Below are 21,851 nucleotides of genomic sequence, written 5' to 3'. Positions count from 1 at the left end.
CAATTACTCAGCACCCGTGTCACATTTGGTAAACGCTCCCTCTCTCTCCTTCTGATTGGCTTTAATAAAAAACCGATGGTCTACAGCAAAGGCAGGAAAGGAAGGTGGGACTGTAGGAGGGGTAACTAACGAGTCACAGGGAAGAACAGAGGCAAGGTCAGCATTGTCAGGTTAGAAGAGCTGAGAATCTGCCCAGCTATAGTGCCCGAGGCTTATAATAAATATAATAAGTCTCTGTGTCTTTACTGAAGAGCTGGGGCTGTCTCTAAGAAATTTACAATTACATATGATGACCCTGTTCTAAGTAGAGACCAGTGGAGACCTGGGGGATATACTAGGACCCAGGCAGCAGCTTTCTCAGGCTGTCCAGCTGGAGCACAAGCCTGCTAGGGCTGCTACCATGAAGCACCACACATACACTGTGGCTGAAGTGATGGGGTTTTATTTCTTTGAATTGCTGGGAGCTGAGATCAAGGTTACAGCCACGTTGGGTTCTTTGAGGCATCTTTATTTGCTCACGGCCATCTTCTTGAATGTCCGCCCCCTCATGCACGCGTGCCCCTAGTCTTTTCCTGGGCCTAGTTTCCTTATAAGCACCTCAGTGGATTGGATTAGCCCTCTTCAGGAGCCAAACTTTAACGTAAGCGTCTTGTTAAAAATCTGTGTCTCCAAATTCAGCCACATCCTGAATTATGGCTAGTGTGGACTTTACATATGAGTTTCAGGTTTACGGTCATTTGTGACTAGTTGCAGTTCACACGACTGCGTGTAGATGTGTGCCCACATGTAAGATCTGTTGGTAAGGATGGATTATATGTTTTTATTCTTAGAAAATGGGCTCCTAAGTAATAAGGATGAGTTGGATAAGAATCCAAGTAGTAAAGCAAGACTTAGAAAGCAAGGAAGGGCCGGAGAGATGGGCCGCTCCTCAGCTAAAGTGCTTGTCGCCAAGCCTGACAACTTGAGTTTGGTCCACAGGGTGGAAGGAGAGAACCGAGTCCTGAAATTTCTTTTCGGACCTCCACAGGTGCCCTATGACATGCACCTCCGTCCACATAAAAAGAAAAATTAAATCGAGAGCGTAGCCCCTCCCACCAGTATATCAGTTCAAGAGAACGATTTTTAGAGAACATCTCACACCTCTCTCAGCTGTGATTGGCGTCTTGCTCAATAGGCTTCTACCCATATCTAATTAACATGGGGAACGTCACAGGGTATTGACTGGGATGCGCTGTTGGCCAGACTATTAATATCAACTGTGTCTGAGGCACGCTCTGAGTAACTTGTCTCTTCTACAACGGTATCTGCCAGGCTCTCACTTTCTGAGGACATGTTTCTTTCACAATGAAGGGAAAAGCCACACAGATTGTTAGGGTCTGGAAAGGATCCTTCCCCTTCTCCCCTTCGTTTTGGACCTGATGAAGTCTGGTTGGGGAGACCCACACTTTGCTCCTGGGCAGGAAAGAGAGACTTAGAGTGCCGCAAACTGAAGGTGGGGTGGATGGGCATCCAGACAGGAAGCCAAGCCCATGACAGAAACCTCTATCAAAGGAACTAGTCCAGCTCTCAAGCTTGAGATGGAATGGGACTTCGTGTGGCCACAGACAAGTGCACAAGGTGTCATGCTTTGTCATGGCAGTCCTAGCCCAACCAGGGGGAGGGTTCCACTCTACTGTCAAATTGTACTGACTTCAACCCACCATGGTCAGCTTGGATCCCACTGTCAAGGCTGCCTGAAGTTTTCCAGTGAATCCACGGGAGACAGGTGGGTGAACAGAGAAGGATGTATTCTAATACAAGGAGTTAGCATGTGTGGCTATGGAAGCTGAGAAATTCTGTTATGTGTAGCTGACAAGATAGGGACTTAGAAGAGTCCGAGCTGGGGGTTGGGGATTTAGCTCAGTGGTAGAGCGCTTGCCTAGCTAGACCCTGGGTTGGTCCCCAGCTCTGAAAAAAAAAAAAAAAAAAAAAAAAAAAAAAAAAAAAAAGAAAAAAAGAAAAAAATAGAAGAGTCCGAGCTGGAGGCCAAGACCAAAGGCAGAAAACAGCGTGAGCGAGATCTCTCTTACGAAGTCCTTGTATCCTGCCTGGCTTTAACTGCATGGAAGGGAGGCCCAGGTTTATTTGACACACCCAAGCCCAGTCTAGTTGACACATAAAATTACCATCACAGTGGAGATTAGAAGGGTCAGAAGAGGAAAAAAAGTCCTGAATTCTTTCTTCTTTGTGTAAGAAATTCTTTCTTCTTTGCATCTCCTGATCGTTGGACCAGCTCTCAGAAATTCTTGGGGCGCCGTAGACAGTCCCCACGGTTTTTTCAAAGGGGAGACTGGCTTGGCTTTGACAGTAGAAAGAGCCTTGCCAGTTAGCTGCTCAGGAGGAAGCAGGGAGTCCTAGCTGGGGTTAGGCAGCCATTTTGGCTCAAACCCCAGCAGCCAGAAGATGAAAGGAAGGAGGCCAGCGGTGCCTGCTGGGAGGTGCTGGGCACAGGTGCCTCCCTGCTATTGACACCACAGTTGGATGCTGCTGGGAGGCTTCCTGGGGCCTGCACTCAGAATAGGGCTGAGGGAAGAGTGAACAGGCAAGTCCAGGCCTCAGAAACCGCCCCACCACCTGGCCTGAGGGAAGGACAGTCTGTCAGCAGCAGTTTCCAGACTTCCTCAGCCACTAGCTCAGAAACAGTTTCCAGACCTCCCCAGCAAGGTTACACCCTAGTAATAGAATGGCAGTAGAGATGGAAGGAACAGATTAGCATAGAGGTCACCTACCTCAGAATTCCCTAATGTGCTTTAAATCAGGCCTGCAAGCCTGATTGGTTGTCTCTCTGGTAATGGGAGACCCCAGCACGCTGCACTTCTGCAGAATAAAACACTCTTTGAGTTTACATACTGTTTGAGTCCAGGATATCATTCTTCAGTGAATCGTGAACCCTTACACTACCAACTAATCTACACCCTCAGCCCCAAAAGTTCTATCAGATTTATTATAAACACTCATTTACTCAGATGCCTGCAAGTAATGATAACTTTATTCTTATTTTGTGTTTAAGTGAAATGTCTGCATGTGTATATGTGCACCATTTGTGTGTAGTTTCCCCAGAAGCCATAAAAGGACGTCAGGACGTCTGGGACTGGAGTAACAGGCCATTGTGAGCCACCCTGTGGGTGCTGAGAACTGAGTCTGGGTCGTCTAGAAGAGCAGCCAGTGCTCTTGGTGCACTCCCCCACCTCATGGTGTAAACTCTTCCTCTAAGGTAGTCAGCATCATACATGCTGTGTGCAAGCATTTCTTGCATTTCTTGGTGAAAAAAAGAGGTAAGAAGGAGGATGTGTTTATTGTAGACTGGAGGGCGATCATAGAAAGGGGAAGAGATAGAGCCGTCTGAGAGAGTCTGAAGTGGACATGACCACCAGACAGAGCTGGGCCATGAGAGGGGAGGTCAGCGGGGAGAAGGGACAGCCAGGAGACCAAGACGACAAAAAGGTAGAAGGAATCACACAGCCGAAATGGCTGATTATATAGGTAAGAGCAGCTTGGGGAAGGGCAGCCCTGACCCTGGGCTGGAGAGTTCAGGGTAGGGACTGAGTGACACTGGGAAAATCTGGTGGCCATGTCTGGTTTGATGTGTTAGTAGGCATCTCAGCCTTTGTCCCAGCTTCGAGACCTAACACTTCTTTCTGTCCAGGTTGTGAAGGGCTGCCAGGGGTGTGCGGGTGTACAAACAAGTGGAGGTTGTGAGGAATTACAGCAAACAAAACAGGTGTGGGAAACATGGAGCTGGATAAACTTACCCAGATCCCTAAAAAGGAAAAGAAAAAAGATAAATTTTTTTTTTAGCATCTATCCTCTGAGAACATAATGCCAACTTACATGAAGAGTTTATGAGAGTTATTAATTTTTAAATACTTAAGAAAAGTCAGCCCTCAGGAGGTCTCATCGATTGCTTATTAAAAATGCGCCCCCGGGGATTTCTGTGCAAAACAACACATTTGGCTTGTGTTATAGCTCCTTCCTTCCTCAAAATTGATATCAAAATAGCGACTTTATAAAAAAGGAAGTGGATAAGTCCGTTTCTCTTACAGATGCAGATGTAAAAACGTTTAAAACGTCAGCAAATAAGAAACCAAGATGACTTTAAAACAATTCATGCATTTAAGTTAGACTTATCTTAGGTATTTGGAAAGTCTAATACTTGAAAACTGTAAATGCACTTACCAGAGTAGGGGTCTAAAATAGGAAAAAGCCCCATTATCTCAATAGCAATGAGCTGTATCTTTGATGGATTTGAACAACGTTACACTAACGTGTTTAATATTAAGGCACAAAGAAAATTACCTTGCCAATAAAACCAAACAAAAATCTGATAGGATACCCTCCCCCCCATACAGACAGCACCCCTCTTCAGACGGATGGTGGGCAGCTGCTCTAAGGTTGGTCCAAAGTGGTCTCAGGATCTCATGGTCATTGGCCACACGGTTTGTAGAAAGCTTATAAGGGTGGTGGGCTTTGTAACAGGAAGGAAAGGGTTAGCTGATAAAGGAGTGGCACCCAGAACTTGGTCCTGACCACAGCTCTAGTTTGACCTATTGTATTAGTGTTCTATTGCTGTGAAGAGACACCATGATCAAGGCGACTCCTATTTAAAAAGAAAAAAGTAAAGGATTTAACCGGGGGCTTACCTCGAGTTTCAGAGAGTCCGTTCGTTTTCTTCATAACGGGAACAGGGCAGCACACAGGCAAGCATGGGCCAGGAGAAGTAGCTGAGAGCTACATCCTGGTCTGCAGAAAGAGAGAGAGAGAGAGAGAGAGAGAGAGAGAGAGAGAGAGAGAGAGAGAGAGAGAGAGAGAGAGAGAGAAAGAGAGAGACAGGCCTAGCGAAACAATTCCTTCAGCAAGGCTGTGGCTCCTTTAGTTCACCAGCTGGAGACTTAGCATGAAAATGTACAACCCAGTGGGGGCCATTGTCATTCAAACCGCCATGTTTCCCATAGGTAGCCCAAGCTGAGCCACTCAAAGTCACACACCAGAAGGTGTTAGGGCTGGGATTCAATCTAGGTCTTCTGGTTGGGAGACATGAAGAGAGCTGCACCCCGCTGCTAGGAGTCTGACCCCACAGAGGGGAGAGGGAGAGAGAGCCCACCAGGCTCTCAGCTGGGGCACTGACTGGGGAGGAGGCAAGTGTTTGGAGCGTCCCTCAGTTTCCCCTTGGGATGCTTGTCACTCATTCATCACAGCAGGATGAAGTCCGATTGGATTCCCCCATCACCCAACCCCAGGTCTGCATCTCTGCTGCCGAGGGGGAGGAGAGGTCTCTCATTGTTTGATTCCCATGGTCTCTCTAGTAGGCTAAGATAATACATGCTCATCTGAGCCGTAGTTGCACCCCACATCCTGTTGAGAGTCATGTCTGCCTCACCTGGGGTCGGACAATGCAGAGGTAGGGGCTCTGCAATCCATGGGATACTCAGCTCTCTCAGTAGACCTGAGAGATCTACCAGGCACAGTGAGATAGGAGTAAACACCAAGGCTCATTGCAAGGGGTTCTGGGTAAAGAAGGGTGCTTTTCCTTAGTGTTTCATGGACCTTGTCAGTTCCAAGGCGGAGAGAGCTTGGGGTGCTGAAAACCCGATGTGCTGGGACCCCGAAGTGCTGGGATGTTTCTTGCCTTCTCTTTCATTCTTGACCTCATCCCTTCGGTCCTAAAGATGGCATTGTCTGTCCCTGTTATGAGCAGGTCTCTAGCAGCCTTCTTGACTCTTGCGGTCGGTCCCCAAAGTGATCAGGCAGGACGCAGCAATCGGTCAAACTTCCAAGAGCTTAAGTACGGCAAGCAGAGAAGCAAGGACACACCCTGTAGAAATAGAGTAGACCATACCAAGGCATGGGGTCTTGTACCACTCTTGTCCCCTCCCCTATGCCATCTCCAGAGTGGGCCATTAAAGGACCAGGCTTTCCTCAGAAGCCCATTGTACTTAAATTCTAATCTAAGTAGCTGCGTAAGATGCAAAAACAAAATATAAGGGTTTAAGTACCCCTAAAGCTGAATAGTATACTAGGAAAAATCGGGTGGTAACATTGTGGGCGTGCTCCCGTGCTGAGGAAGTCCTAAAGTTGGTTTGATCTGACCTAGCTAGAGTTGACTACACCATCTATGGTTCGGATGAGACAGGCTGACTCCATGACAGGCTTCAAATTGGCAGTTCAGGAGATTAAGCCTAAAAACCCAGCTTCAGGCAGCTGGTCAGAAACTGCCCCTTGACCTGGCCTGAAGCAAGGACAGTGAGCCAGCAATTTCCAGCTAACCCCAGCCCCAGTAATGGAATGTCCTTAGAGACAGAGTAAGACAAAGCCCATCTACCCCGGGATTCCTTAGCAACTGTTTCTAGCCACCACTCCTCCCTCCCTGGTAATGGTTCTGGACTGCCTATAGATAGACTAAGGCAAAGCCCATCCACCTCGGAATTCCCCTAATGTGCTTTAAATCAGGCCTGTGAGCTCTCTTGGTTGTCTTTTCTATTCTGGTAATGGGAGAGCCCAGCATGCTGGGCTTCTGCAGAATAAAACACTCTGCGTTTACATACTGTTTGAGTCCGGGTATCATTCTTCTGCGAATCATGGACCCTTACAGTTCTTTACATCCGATTTTCGGGGTCCTGAGCTGGCTCATGGAGAGTCAGCCACTAACTGGCTGACTTTATATACATTTCTTATCTTTATATACATTTTTTATTACTTACTACTATTCTTATCTGTGTGTGTGTAATGTGTATGTGTGTGGGGTTGCGTGAATCACAGCATCATGTGGAGGTCAGAGGGTGACTCACTTTTGGAGTTGGTTCTCTCCTTGCAGTACTACATGGGTTCCAGGGATTGAGTCCAGGTTACATCTTGCACAGCCTGAAGTGTCTTTACCCACTCAGCCACTTTGATGGCCCCTATCTTTATAGTCAAAGTCAACCACCATTGTTACCTTCATATCCTGCTTGAGGGCCCAGCTGAGGTAACCATTGCCATCTATTGCGTTTATGTCCTATTTTGAAGGGGCCTGTTGGTCAGTCCCCTGTGGAGCTGACCTCTTGTCTAACATCCTTACGGGGTGGCATCCCTCTCCTCTGCCCCCCAGGACTTGCCTTCATGCCTGCCCGCTGCCCTGCCCCCAGCATGCCCTGCACCTGCCTTTGTTCCCAGCTTTGCTTCTCTTCTAGAATCTTCTGTAATGTTACCCTGTTTGACCTCGAGCTTCACTAATGCCTTCTTAGCTGAGCCCTGCTGGGAAAAAGTCACCCTTTCTAGAGATTGCCCTGTAGAACAGCTTCAAGGGTCATCCAGTGCCACTTAGCAGCCACTTGGCTTGCTTCTCTGAGTCCTCTTCAGGGATAGCAAACCTTTACCACTGTCCTCAAACCCTTTACCTCTCTATCACCCTCTTATCAAGTCACATGGGGACAGTAGCTGCTCCTCTGGGACGCTCCAACACCCTGAAATCACAGATACTGAACTCTGTGTGCTGTGTGTTTTTCCCCTTTATATACCTATGAAGAAGTTTAATGTATAAATCAACTACAGTACAGTCTTAACGATTAATAATTAACTAAACGCCTATAATAATCTATTGTAATAAAAGGTCATAATTTGGGACCATTATTAAGTAAAATGGAAACTATTTGAACCTAAGTCCTGTGATACCATGCTGACCTTGTAGCCAAGATGGCTACTGAGTGTCTGTGGGTAGGAAGCACACACAGCCTGGATATGTTGGACAAAGGAATGGCTGTGTCTTGGGTGGGACAGAGTAGGCTGGGACAAGGTCTCATATGCTACTCAGGACAGTGCACAATTTAAAATTTATGAGTTGTATATATCTGGGCTTTTTCATTTAAGAGTTTCAGACACGAGTAACCACTGGTGACCGAAACCAGGGAAGGTGAACCCACTGATAGGAGTCCACCATCACCATCCACGTATTCCCTGACTCCTCTGTAGTTTACTTGAGTCAGACTCTGCATCCCTGGTGCCTGACCGAGCGCCCGCTCTCTTCCACCATTCAACGTTCTTGTGGAGGGATTCAGATCAGGTCATAGTGGATCAATAGGGCATATGGCCAACCAGGGGTGAGTGGCTGCTCAGAGAGATGCTGGAGCATGTGTTCTGGTGAACCAGTGGTATTCCAGCACAGCCCCCAGGACCCATGTGCTGCCTGGCTGCCACCAAAATAGAACCCAGCAGCCACCGTCCGCATTTCAAAACCCATTCCGAAAGATGAAAGGCAAAATCTGAGGCCATTTGGTCCTTTACAGTCAGGTTTCCATGGTGACCATGGCCAAGGCCTAGGCGAGGGCAGCCTGTCTCTCAGAGCCAGGTCTAATCTGCCCCAAACCTCACATGTGAGACACACTCTCCATGTTCCCTCCCATCATCAGGGGGACGGAGGGCTGCACATCCCTTCCCACCCCAGCCCCTTGTATCAGCGGAGCCAGGCTTTTCTGTAGAGGGGAGAGGTTGGACAAAGTGCAGAGGAGTCTCAGTGAGGCAGGCCTGTCCCATCGCACTGAGACCCCAACTACTTGTGAAGTCCCTCAAGCATCAAGGACAGGTGTTCCCAGCTCTTTCCTCTGGGAGAAGTCTCTGAGAGTTCGGTTGAAATGCTTTTGATGTTCCTCTGCGATAGAACACTGCTTTGTAGCCAGGAACAGGCTTCGCCCAGTGTCCTCATCTGAACTGGGGTTCACCCCATATGAGGCAATTGTTCTAAACAGAATACATGTTTGTATCTCCAACCCGCCTTCCCACAACATAGCCCATCCTTATGGCTCTTCTCTCCCTTCCCTCCTCTCTCCTCCCATTTTCTCCTCAGCACCCTCTCCAGCTCTCTCGCTTGTACCCACCTGGTGGTCGATTCCAGGCCAGACCCTGCCCTCTCACCTCCTCTGGTCTCTGGGCATCTCTCTCCTTTCTCTTGGGCCTTTGGATGAATAAAAGCCATTCTTATAAAGACCCAGCTAAGACAAAAGAGGCCCAGGCTAGTACATGGAGCAGGCTTTCGTTATGGAGCAGGCTGTCTGGGTGCCCGCTGAGCCCCACATCAGTTTTGCAGTGCAGGGCTTTTGCCCCAGGACTTTCTCATAACTTCCTGCCACAGGTGCCTGTCGTCTCCCAGCTGGGAGCCCTTAAGTCTAGAGGCATGCCCATGATGAACACCTTTCAACAGCTACCTCAGACACACACACACACACACACACACACACACACACACACACACACACACACACACACACACACACACACACACACACACACGCGAACTGGGAAGATCGGTCAAGCTGTTACAGCCGCTAGCTCAGGGATAATAGATTGAATCTCACACTCAAAAGGTCATGTATGCTGTTTGGTGCTCTCTGTTTGGGAAGTACTTGAGGGAAGGAAGGAGTCACTGCCCCATCAGGAAAGTTTGTAGGTAATTAGGAGGCTACCGTAGGAAGCCATCTTGCTTGCAAGCTCCTGGAGAGGTGAAAGGCCCTGGGGTCCTCTGGGCCAGGGGCAATGAGTGTTTAGCCTGTTCACCTTATTCTGCTGGCGCTTGCGCTCTGTGACCTGTGACAGATAACATCCCTGTACCACGGTTGTCCAGATGACTGAGGGAGCGCTTAGTACAGAGTGGGTCTGAGGACCAGCAGTTAAGTTTATTCTCCAGGAGAGAAGAGAGCAGAGCAGAGAGAGCTAGGGAGACTTCAGGCATTCAGTAGTTCGTCTGCTTTGTTCCCTCTGCTCAACTTGCTATTCCCAGGAGGCCCAGCTGCTGAAAACTTTCCTTCTCTGTACTATTACTTTACAGACAAAAACTGGAGACACGGGGACACTAAGTCACTTGGCCAACATCACACAGCTTGACCGGCAGGGCTGGGATTCAGGTAGACGAGGTCTGACTCTGGGATTGACATCGTCCGTTAGCACAGCAGGATTCACCTGCACAGGCTGAGCAATCCTGTTCCAAATGTGAAGATGTTGGGAGATTTCAGAGGTTTTTGGATTTGGGGATATTTGTACATATATAATGAGATGAATTAGGACTCAAGTGTAACCATAGAAGCAATGTCTGTCTCGTGTATACCTTACACACACACACACACACACACACACACACACACACACACACACGCATGGAATTTCCACCTGTGGTGTCATGATGTTGTTCAAAATGTTTTAGACTTTGAAGTATCTGGAAATTTTGGATTAGTGGTATTCACCCCTAAAAACAAACGGAAGGGCCAGGTTCAGAGTCTTTTTTTTTTTGGTTCTTTTTTTTCGGAGCTGGGGACCGAACCCAGGACCTTGTGCTTCCTAGGCAAGTGCTCTACCACTGAGCTAAATCCCCAACCCCCAGAGTCTTTTTTTCTCTGTGCCCTCCTCCTGTATCTCTCTCCTGGAGGTGCAGCCTGGGGCCTCAGCCTCAGCTCTCCTGCCCTGTGTATTTTCAGTAGCGGCCCCAGCTGTCCTCTTTCAGGAAGTTCTCCTGAAGCTTTGCAGCGTCCACACAGCAGCAGCTCAGTGTCTTCACTCCCACACCTGCCTCCCGCTTTCTTCACCCACCCCTCAAAGGCTTTCTGGAGCATTCTGGCCTGCTATCCCACCCCACATCCCTGGATGGATTTTCTGTTTGTGTTTCGTGGTTCAGCATTTTATCAGGAAGCCCTGATCCTTGGAGCCCACCCTGCTGTCGCCATGCTCAGGCTGAGGGCCTCACCCCCGCCTTACAGAGAGCTCTGCTTACTTTGGACTCTGTCCAGGTCGGTCTTGTTTGGGGTACGCTGTTTGTTTTGACTCTTGACCAAAGCGGTTTCTTTCTGCTTTTATGGCTTGCTTAATTTCCTCTTTTATATGCCGGCTGTCAAAACAATGAGTTAGTTTGTTCGTAGCCTCGGTGGATCCCAGGGAGCCGTTTTAGTCATCACTGACTCCCGAATTTAATACATTTGACCTGTTTATATCTCTCATTACCCTTAGGAAGCTCATGTTGTCACACCATCAGTTAGTGGGGGGCTCTTTGCCCCAGCTCCTGACGTCTTAGGATCTGACTGACCCTAGTCGTCTCTTGTTGCTTCCTCAGAGTCTGGTGCGACTCCATGTTTCCAGGGTCGTCTCTTCTCCTCCAGTGGGTGTGAGAGGGTCTGGCAGAAGTACTGAAGAGCTGCCCCCTGCCTGCATCTCTGGCAGGGAGGAGTGGGTAAATGGGAGGGAAATGTTGGCGTATTCCTCAAGCATGAACTCAGTTCCTTTGGATTAAGCTGTGTTGGGGGTAACTTTAATTTTTTAAGTCCTATTTTTAATGATGGTTCTTAACCTCCCTTTTAGCCCACCCCCCACCAGAGGTAGTGGAAAGAATGGATATGGGGGAAGTGGACCTGTTTAGATAGGTTCTTTGGAGCAACTCCCATCTGTGTTGTCTGGTGATCAGCAGTTCAGTTCACAGGTTAGCAGGCAATGGCAGCTCAATCCACTCGCAAACACCTCACAGATACACCAGCAGTCCAGTCTGGTATCGTCAGGTTAGCAACAGTGGTGACACAACCTAGGGGAGACAGTCAGGCCTCAATCTTGGCTCGAGTCAACAGGAGGGACCAACAGGAGCACCAGGAGAAGTTCTCAGCTGTGTCCCTCTCATCAGAGTGAAGATCAGCAAAGACTCGAGACCCGCAAGCATTGCACAGCTAGCTGTACCAGCAAGCCAAGCTGTGACTCTGTCACTCCATCAAGTCCTATTAATGACCTCCACTCTTGCTTTAGCAGAACACCCTCTCTCCTGTGGCTGCTTTAGTGAAACATTCCTTCATGAGTCTGCCTTAGTCTTTCACCCATGTCCACCTCAGGAAAACACTCCTTCACGTGTTTGCCCCAGCAAAACACCATCCAACACAACTGAGTCTCCAAAGAACCCTTATGTTTCCTTGGGCATAGCAGTGGAACACTATAGGGGTTTCTAAGAAAGCAAACCCTAATTTGTAAGTGTGTCTAAAAGCTAATATTTGGACTGGGCGTGGTGGCAGACAGCTTTAATACCAGTAGCCAGGAGGCAGAGGCAGGCAGAACTCTTGAGTTTGAAGCCAGTTTGGTATACATAGCAGGTTTCAGACCAGTTAAAGACACACAACAAAATGCTATCTCAACAGCAACAAAATCCTCAAGACCAAACAAAACTCAAGAAACCATTCCAAAAACAAAAACAAACAAACAAAATCCCCCAATGCTTACTGGTATTCTGTTGTCGGTAAGTCACAGGACCAACCTAAAAGAACAGGAAATAGGCATGAATACCAAAAGCTATGGTTCCATAAGCTGTCAGTTTAACCACATATGCAGCACTTCAGAACCCAGCGAGGGAGGAACAGGCCTTCCTGGCATAGCTCCCTAGTCTTTAAGCCCCAGAGGCAGGGCCAGTGGGTTAGGGGAAGGGGGAGCTGGCCAACAGTGAAACATCTGCTTTGTAGGGTAGTGAGTTTCCCATCATGCTGAGTCTTCAAAGACTACCTCTTCGCAGGCATGGTGGCAATCCCAGCACTCAGGGAGTTGAGGCAGGAGGATTGTGAGTTCAAGATCACCTTGGGCTGTTCCATAGCAAGACTCTGTTTCAAGGAATAAAATGAAATATGAAGAGACCATCTGACTCCTTGAAAGGACTCTCTTTTTACTTGTTTTAAGGACCACCTCTTGGGGGTGCAGAGGATTCTTGCTTGCAAAGGGAGCTGGGCTAAATAATGGATAAGCTTCCTTTCTAAATCTATTTAAAGACTCCCTGGCAGGCCAAACATCTTTGCCTCACAGAGAGCAAATTCACATGTTAGGCCACTTGCCAAGGGCTGGGCATAGGACTGTAGTCTTCCAGGTGGGAAATATTCAGAGAGGAGGATGTAGGACTTTAGTTAGCCTCCTTGGGTTGAGAGCCAGCTCTGTGCTTTTATTGATAGACAACTGCCTGAAGGTGAGAAGGTGGGACTTCCTGTCTTGTAGAAAAAGCAATCAGGAAGGCCTCTTTGGCCTTGAATAGAAATGTCCAAACTTGGGGGGGAAAAAAAAACAACCAACCAACAAACAAAAGACAAAACAGGTAGGCCTCACTGGGTCTCTCAATAGCCCATCCCTAGATAGGAGACAGAGGTAAGGCTAACCTCCCACCTCCTACCCAAGGGATCTGGTCCATTAGAGCTCCACTCTGTGTTCTTGAGATGACGTGAATTTTTGATAACATGAGCTTTGATGACATGAGTTTTGATGGCACGAGTTTTGATGACACAAGTTTTTGTGTATGCCATTGTTTTAAGAGAGGATTCTAGGGCTAAATGTCAATGACTTTGAACCTACCTAGAGATTCCACCTGGAAGAATACTGCCAGTCCCCATACCTACTGCTGCACACAAGGACCCCGGAGTGAGAGACTCAGCTCCATGTGCCTTTGGTATTTGGTGATGGCAGCTGAGGTAAGTAGGGGCAGGTAGAGCAGGTCCCTAGTCACCTCAGCACATGCACAGTCTGCACTTTGGTTTGGTGTTGTGTTGGGAAGTGTAGCGCTTCTGCCCAGGGTGGCACTGGTCTACCTGAGGTAGTAAGAGGCTGGGGCATGGCTGGGGTAGAAGTTAGTGTATGTGAAGCCCTGGGTTCCATCCAGGTAAAGGTGGCAAGAGGCCTGTAGACCAATGCTGGGCGGCCCTTCATTAGGAGTGAAGGTACCAGTCCTCTGGGAGATCTGACTGAAGAATCTGTAGCTTCACGCCACACCAGCAGACTGGTCCCTCTGCTCTAGAGCCCTACTGGTCCTTCGGTACTTGACAGTGGGATTCAGGAAGAACTCTGCCCCATCTCAGGTTCAAGCAATCATTCCTAGAAGACAACAGAACCAGACTTTTCCACCTGGAGATGAAACAGAAGAAAGGGCAGTGGTCAGGGCTGATGCCAGTCCATGGGAGTAGCATCTCCCAGTGAGAAACCACAAGCTAAGGTCCACACCTGTCTTCTGTAGCCCTACTATGTTCCACAATACCCCGCAACAGTTCTCATTAACATAGATTTAGCCTCGGGAAATGGCACAGATTGTCCTAAGGCTGGTTTTATAAGTCCAGTGCCTGATTGTGGCCATCTGGGACTCTCTTAGGTTCTTCCTGACTCAATCCAGCTCATATTCAGACAGTTGGACCACCAGGATTCTTGCCCTCACTGCTTTGACCAGAGGTTTTGCCCAGTGAAGTAACCAGCTCCTCCGAGAGTCCCTGCTTCACAAGGTCACAGCTTCTCTTTGAGGGTAGCTATCTGATTGACAGGCCAAGCCAGGACAAACTTCTTGAGATGGACTCAAATGAGTACATTTGGGACCTCAGCGATACCGCCTTTGCCACACTGTACAAGTTACAGACGCCTGACCAGCTCAGAGCAGGGTGACACAGGATGTGAATGTTAGGGTGTGGGAGTCCTGAGGCATCCAGGCATATATTTTCCCTATCTGTTATGAAGAATCCAGGCATGGATGCCCTAAGCCCTTCCCTCACTGGCTATCTGTGACCTTTTGTTCCCCTTCTGATCCATTGTCCCTATAGTGACCTAAGACACAGTTCTTCATCTTCCTTTTTTTTTTTTTCCCCCGGAGCTGAGGAACTGTCCCCAGGGCCTTGCACTTGCTAGGCAAGCGCTCTACCACTGAGCTAAATCCCCAACCCCCAGTTCTTCCTCTTACTTCACCATAGTTTCCTCCTAGCTGTGGGTCAAGGTTGCAGTAACTGGAGTAGGGATTGAATCGCCCAAAGGGGGCAGTGTGTTAGCACCATCAGGGCCTTATCCTGAGGAAGTGACAAAGACAGCCATCATTAGTTGATCAAATAATGGTGTGTTTGGGTGTTGGAAAGGCCACTCTAATCACTCTGTTTAGAACATCTAGATGCATCTAGACACATCCCACAGGAGAGCATCTCTTGTAGGGTCTTAGGATCATCACTCTACCTCCTGGCACCTCAGAGGGTGACTGGCCAGACAAATTACCTGCACATTATGATGCTATTTTGCAGATATTTGATACTAAGAGCATTGTTCTCCTCTTTAAACGGTTAGTAAAGGTGGTTATGGTAGTAGGCCCATTAGCTGAGCATTTTCTAGGGGCCAGTACAGTGTTTGGCTTCTATGAAGCTCTCCAGTTGGATACTAAATCTCTGAAAGTCTAAGCTTGGGCCCAAGATTATAACGCTGGTGGGTGGCAGAGGTGGGTCCTGCCTGGAATGCCAGCATCAAGCCTGGGTTTTGATCTGTCCTTCTGCAGACAGAATCCATTCTGTCCTCAGTGTTAGGTCTCATGTGCCCTCTGCAAGTTCAGGACATAGTCACGGTTGGGATTAGTCATGGCTAGGGTTCCCAAGAATGTCCCAATTGTCCTGAGAGGTGTTAAGGGTTCTGGGAACAGGGCAGAAAGGGCTGCCTGCCCCTTAGAATTCTGGCTCCCTTTGCTGTATAGCAGCACCCCCTCCCCCACCTTGCCAAGCCTCGGAGGTACTGACATACGTGCCGGGTGGTAAAGAGAGAAACAAATCAACCTACGCCAGGAACTAGATGCTGAGAGAGACCAGTCTGTGGTGCCTGCCAGAATAACAGAGCTTCGTGTCCCCATGTGTCATCACAGGAAGCAGGGGACCACGCAACCCGTGCCAGAGCAGCTGGGGCCAATGTGCTGCCTCGTGAGGCAGGAGAAGGCTGGGGCGCTGTGCCGGGCAGCTCAAAGCTGCTGGTCAGGGATGCTGGCTAGGGGCTGAGGGACCAGGCCTCCCAGAGGGCTGCAGGGACAGACCTGACTGTAGCTCACTAATGCACTGGTCTCTGCTGAGCCATCCTTGGTGCCTCGTGGGTGCCGCCCAGCACCTGTTGTCTCAGCTGTTTTTGTTGTTGTTGTTTTGTTTGTCTTATTCTTTGTGTCTCAGTCAGGGTCTCAGATATCCCAGGCAGGCCTTGAACGTTCTACGTCAGAGAAGATAGTCTTGAACTCCTGATCCTCTTCCCTCAACCTCCCAAGTGCTGGGGTTATGGGTATGTGCTACTGTGCTGGGTTTTTGTGGTACTGGGGTCAAATCCTAGGCTTTATGCGTGCTAAGCAACACCAAGTGAACTATGGCCTCAGCTCTTCCTTGCTTGTTTTGTAGGATATTGTTTGTGCCACTGTTGTCTGATTGTGCATGATTCGCTGTCTACTGGATTTAGAATCTTCCCCAGTGCCCATGTGCCAAAGGCTTGGTCCCTACCTTGGCACTATGGGGCAGTAGTGGCACCTTTAAGAGGAAGACGCTTGTAGGAGTTGTTAGGCTATCGGTGGTTATGTTGTCAAAGAGGACTGTGGGACTCTATCCTCTCTGTTCTCTTAAACCAATGTGCCCCACCACATCCTCCCACCATGAGGTGAAATCTAAGGGCCAATAGATCATGGACCGGACCCTCTGAAACCATGGGCCAAAATAATTCTGTTTACAAACGTAGTACCTCAGATGTTTAGTTACAGTGAAAGAAAACTGACCAATACACCGCTCTTGTTGTATGGAAAAGATGATCTCCAAGGTCAAAGGTAAGCACTTCCTATCTTTATTGTCACTTCCTACTGCCCATCCTGCCTCCATTTCCCCAGCTGTCCTCAGTTTGGAGAGTCAGTTCTGGGATTCCCACTTCTGAGAAGACATCAGTGAATTGTGGGGTGTCAGGGTGTGGTTAGCACTTGGACGATTGCTTGGGATGTACCAGCTTCTGCCAGCCATGGATTGTAGAGTTAGGACTATGGAAGCCAGGCTTAATCTTAACAATGCTCAGATGAGAGGGAGAGGTATGGTTGGCGTCTCTGTCTCTGTGAAGTGTCCTTGTTCCATCTGTACTTGGTGCTTTGGTGAGGTGGGGTGGGGGTGGGGAGCCTGACCTTCAGTTTCCAGGGTATACTCATCATCTGTGTTTCCTAGCAACCCCTTTCCACAATGCCCCCTCTGGTCAGGTCACCGAAGCCTGCAGCCCACTTCTGTTACTGTCAAAAATGGGCCCCACATCACAGGGGATTTCCAGACCAGTTCAGAGACTGACATCTTCCAGAAAGTCCTGCTCTATCTGTGCACACGTGGTAGGGAAGAGATCTTGGAAGTGCATAGAGAGAAATTGGTTATGCAAGATCTACAAGATGGACATCCTCACCAGTGATGGAGTTAGAATTCTGCAGGCTTCATGTCCATCTCAAAGACTGCTTCCTCGGAAGGTACTGGGATCTTGATCCTCAGACTTTAGGGCATAGGAGAAGGATGGCAGATGGTTACATGGTCAGGGCAGGGCTAGATGAACTGTTTTCTCCTGCTGCCAACCAAATTGACTTATTGTTCAGGTTTTTGGTGGTAATTACAGAGACCCTCAGACTTAATCACCACCAGGTCTAATCAAGAGACTTGGTCTTAAGGATGCTTGAGGATTGATTACAGCTTAATAGATTTATTAGGAGCTAAGTGGGCCACCGAGTAATTGGCTGAGTGAGGCTGGCTTGTTATAGAAAAGGAGCAGAAGCTAAAAGCTGGAGAGAAAATGGGTCAGGGTGTGGCAAGGAGAGACTCCAAGGAGAGTGGGAAAGAGGGCTGGGGCAGGCAGAGAGAAATGAGCCAGGGGAGCTGTGTGGGCCTAAGGAAAAAGCCTCAGGGTAATCCAGCAACTCTCAGGAGCTAAATAGGGTAAGCTGCTTCATGATCCTCTCACCATGCCTTCTCTCAGACATGATAGATAGCAGTTGTCTTTTCTTAAACTGTAAGTCAAAACATGACCTTTGTCCCAAAGTTGCTTTTTGTCAGGCATTTGATGACAGCAAACAGAAAAGAAAGCAATGTGCACTCAAACACAGCAGCTCCGGTCTGTCTGTTGATTCTGTCCAATTAGCATCTGGGAGCCGTCTCTCCCATTCTCTGTGCTTATAGGTCAGGAAGAGTCCTTCCCATCTAACCTCAGTCCTTGTGAGCATGTGACCTGATTCTCTCCAGCCGTCCTCCTAACTTGACTAAGAGGTCTGCCCAGCTGACATAGTCACACTGTTGGTTTTAAAGCCTGGGTCCTCCTTCTTCCATTAAGAGGAGGGCTACTCTGTATTTAAGTCTGCTAGATTGTTGCTTGAGTGTGCAACATAGTGGTGCAGAAGGATACTGTGTAACTTTCGGAGAAGTGAGGGTTGTACTTCTTTTGGTTCCGCAGTCTCTAGCCTCAGGACAACTCCTCTCAGCAAGTTCTCTCTTAGAAACTGGCAGCCATATTTTATTGTAAAAGGTCCAGGTCACGTGGACAATGGAGGTGGCAATAAGGACCACTCCTGGGCATCCAGCTTTCAAGCTCTCTCACTGAGGCCAGTGACCTGAGAATATTTTTAGAAGTGGGTCTTGTGGTCCCCACAGTTCCAGCCACCAGCCATTTGTGTTTTCCAGCTGTAGGTCTGCACACAACGGAAGGGAGAAAAGCTGCCTCTCTTATGTTCTCACCGTAGAGTATGATCATTCAAAAAAAAAAAAAAAAAAAAAAACCAAAAAACCCTGACCATGTCCAGCTGATCAATTGGAGGTTCACTTGTTATATCGTAGGGATAAATAGAACACTTCTGATGCCCTGTGCCCACTTAAAATGTCAGCGATTCCCAGACAGCAGAATAAAGTCCCAATTCCTCTGCCCTCCAGCACGAGCCAGCTTCCTGCCCACCTTAGCAGCTCCAGGCCCAGCTCTACTGTAGGTCTGGATTCTCCCTGCTATCATAGGCTTCTGTGTGTGGGCAACCACAATGGCTCTGCCTGGGTGTGACAAAGACAGCCAAAGGAAACTGGGGAAATAGAAATTGATTTCCTTCTCTGGGTTCATTTTCCTCAGAAACTAATAAAGATAGAGGGACCCCAAAAGAGGTCCAGAAATTCTGGAAAGGGGTGTTCATTGGATGGAGGTTTGTTTCTGGATCTTTATATGAAATGGCATTTATACACATTGGTTTTGGATTGGGATCACTGACTTCACATCATCGTGGATGACGTTGTGCTTTAGAGAAATGTGGAATGCTTTGTACAGTTAAGGGGAGCATCAAATGGGGTTAAGAGTTTGGGACGCTGACCAACAGAGGATGCTGTGAAAAATGTTTAAAATAAAACACGCCTACAAGTAGTTTCCTTTGATCATAAAATCTTGACCTGTGTCACTTTCTGGGAGAAGCCTTAGTGACTGATGGCTCCTCTACAGTTGGCTGTGTAGGAAGGTACGAGTCACAGCATGTCCGCCATATTTGTCACTGGCTCTGTGGTACTATCATTGTAATGACTACAATACTGTGGCTTACTTTGTAGACTTAAAATATTTATCTACTTAGAAGTGTGGTCTTGCTCAGGCTGGTCTTGAACTTGCTAGGAAGAGAGCCTCCTACCTCCACCTCTCGAGGGCTGGGACTGCAGCCGCGAAGCACCATGTTCAGCTAGAGGAGGTTACTTTCATTGGTTCACTTTTTCTTCAAGGAGTAGATGAAGGGTCTTTTTGCGAAGACCGAATTAGGCAGTTGGCTTGGACTCTTGCCAAGCCTAGTCCCTTATTCCCACTGGTGCATCGTCAACACCAGGGGGCGCTGTGGGCTCACCGCATCTTCACCAGGTATTTCTAACCGGCCCAGATGTCCCAGAGCACTGGTCAGGGCATGGTTCCCACTACACGCTCCCTCAAGCCGGAGCATTCCTTTCCGTTCTTCGTCTCTATGTGTGTGAACTTCTCCGTGAGACAGTGTGTGTGTGTGTGTGTGTGTGTGTGTGTGTGTGTGTGTGTGTGTGTGTGTGTGGGCGCGTGAAGGGAACATCTCTTGCAGACATGCATGGGTTTTTATAAAACTGTAAGCTACATTTCTCGCTTCCAGTTCTATCAGCATCTGTGACTCGAAACACGTTGCTTTTTCTCCGTGACTCGAAACGCTGAGTGTTTCTAGGTTTCAGGCTCCACGCGCGTCCCTAGCCCCCACCCCCTTGCATTAAATGCACACTCCAGAAGACTCAACCTTGAGGCTTTTCCAACTGGATCAGCCTCGTGCACGCCCAGCTCTTGAGGACCTTGGGTGAGGTTCTCAGTTCACCTGTGCAAGGAGGGTGAGGCGTGTCCATCCCTCTAGGTACCTCGACCACCAGCATCCTTGCGCTTTCTTCCCTCGCCGGGGGTCTCCATTGCTGGCTTTGCAGAGAGGTGTGGAGGGGGCGGGGAAGGGGCCCGGAGGGGAGGGGCGAGGGAGCGCTGTCACAAAGTGTCACGCTGCCCCTCCCGCCCTCCGCCCGGAGTGGGGGCGTGGAGCGCGGGAGGGCGGGCTTCTCCGCCAGCCTCACAGCACCCGGAGCGCACTGGCCTCCTGAGAAGGGCGCATTGCGCGCAGCCCGGAGCCCGCAGCCGGCCGTCGTCTGCCCTGGTGCCCTGGGCGGCTGCCGGGTTCCTGGAGAGCGCGTCCAGCCATGGAGCCTTTGCACAAAGACGCTGAGACGGCGGCGGCGGCGGCGGCAGTGGCAGCGGCAGATCCCCGGGGGGCATCGTCGTCCAGTGGGGTGGTCGTGCAGGTTCGCGAGAAGAAGGGACCCCTGCGTGCCGCCATCCCCTACATGCCCTTCCCGGTGGCTGTCATCTGTCTCTTCCTCAACACTTTCGTGCCGGGATTGGGTAAGAAGTGTGTGTGTGTGTTGGGGGTGTGTGAGGGGGACGACCCTTGTGACCCCTTTAACCTCTGCGGTCACTGTGACCTGGGCTGCCTGAAGAGCGGGCAGAGCAGAGGTAGGCGCTGGCTTTAGACCCGTGGATGTGCCCACCAGCTTCAGGCTGTGCTCCCACGGTTGTTCTCTAGCAGGTGGCTGAAGCCTGTGGAGTGGGCATCCTAGAGGAGAGGTACCACGCTGGAGGTCTCCGACCCACAAGCGAGGTGGCCAGGCACAGAAGAGCTATAAACTTAACAGAGAATCTTGGGGCCCCTAGCAGAGACCCGACGGCTCCAGGCTAGGCTACCGTCCAGGAGAGTGGAATCTTGGCCCTTCTTCCCCATCAAGCAGGTCTTTCTGTGATCCCATTACTTTGGGAGCAGAAGAGCCAGAGCAGGAAGAACTTACGGCCGTGATGGGTTGACCAGGCTCCAGGGAGTCTGAGAACTCAGTTGAGCTGGGGGAAGGGCAACACACAGTTCCAGGAGACACGCTGCACCAGGTCACGCTTTCGCACTGTGCAGGGCCTGTGGAGGTGACAGTTCTTTAGCCAGAGTCTCTTTTCTTGGTGCCTGCATTTCTCCCTGACACCCCGCAGTACACTAAGGGAAGAGGGTGATTTTATTACTCAGTTTGCACGCATGTGGATTTGGACTGTATGTGAGCCGGTAATAAAGTGAGCCTTGCACCTCAATAAGTCTGTATTAGGCTCTGGCTGCCCGGACACACCCCAGTGCCATTGCTGTCCCCAAATAGTGCCTAAGGGTGAGTAGAATTAGGGAATGAGAGCTTTCTTGATCGCCTCTCTCCAGCCCCCATCTCTGCCTGCACGCCCCTCCCCCACTTCCAACTTGATCTCAAGTGGACCCTGCACACCAAGGAGGTGTCCCCCTCGGCAGCGTGCAGGGCTGCAGAACCATGCGTCCCGTGTGTTCTTCAGAGAGCCTGCCGCTGCCAGCCAGCTAGTTGCCTGCGCATGGTTGCAATGTTCCCAAAAGCAGAGGTCAGCGAGAAGTGGCCTTTGGTTTCACTCTGGCCTTTCTCATGACCTTGCTCCTAGTGGGCTCAGCAGGGACCTCTTCTGTGGTGATTTTGAAGGCCACACCCACTCAAACCGGACCTGTTGGTTTTGCCTGGACT

The 21,851-nt window shown here is 49.4% G+C and overlaps 1 protein-coding gene across 1 annotated transcript in view; it reads left to right on the top strand.

Annotated features, from left to right (window-relative positions):
• Positions 1 to 20,309: 20,309 nt before the first annotated feature.
• The window catches only part of Stum (stum, mechanosensory transduction mediator homolog), a 50,719-nt gene continuing 49,177 nt past the window's right edge, over positions 20,310 to 21,851 (top strand). The window contains exon 1 of the mRNA XM_032915166.1: positions 20,310 to 20,679. Within this exon, the coding sequence (XP_032771057.1) occupies positions 20,478 to 20,679 (202 nt within the window). The 5' untranslated portion in view covers positions 20,310 to 20,477. The remainder of the gene's footprint in view (positions 20,680 to 21,851) is intronic.

The sequence above is a fragment of the Rattus rattus genome, chromosome 10, assembly GCF_011064425.1.
Source record: "Rattus rattus isolate New Zealand chromosome 10, Rrattus_CSIRO_v1, whole genome shotgun sequence".
In the NCBI taxonomy this organism is placed as follows: domain Eukaryota; kingdom Metazoa; phylum Chordata; class Mammalia; order Rodentia; family Muridae; genus Rattus; species Rattus rattus.
The sequence above is the reverse complement of the archived record's forward strand: the minus strand, read 5'-3'. Positions and strand labels throughout refer to the sequence as shown.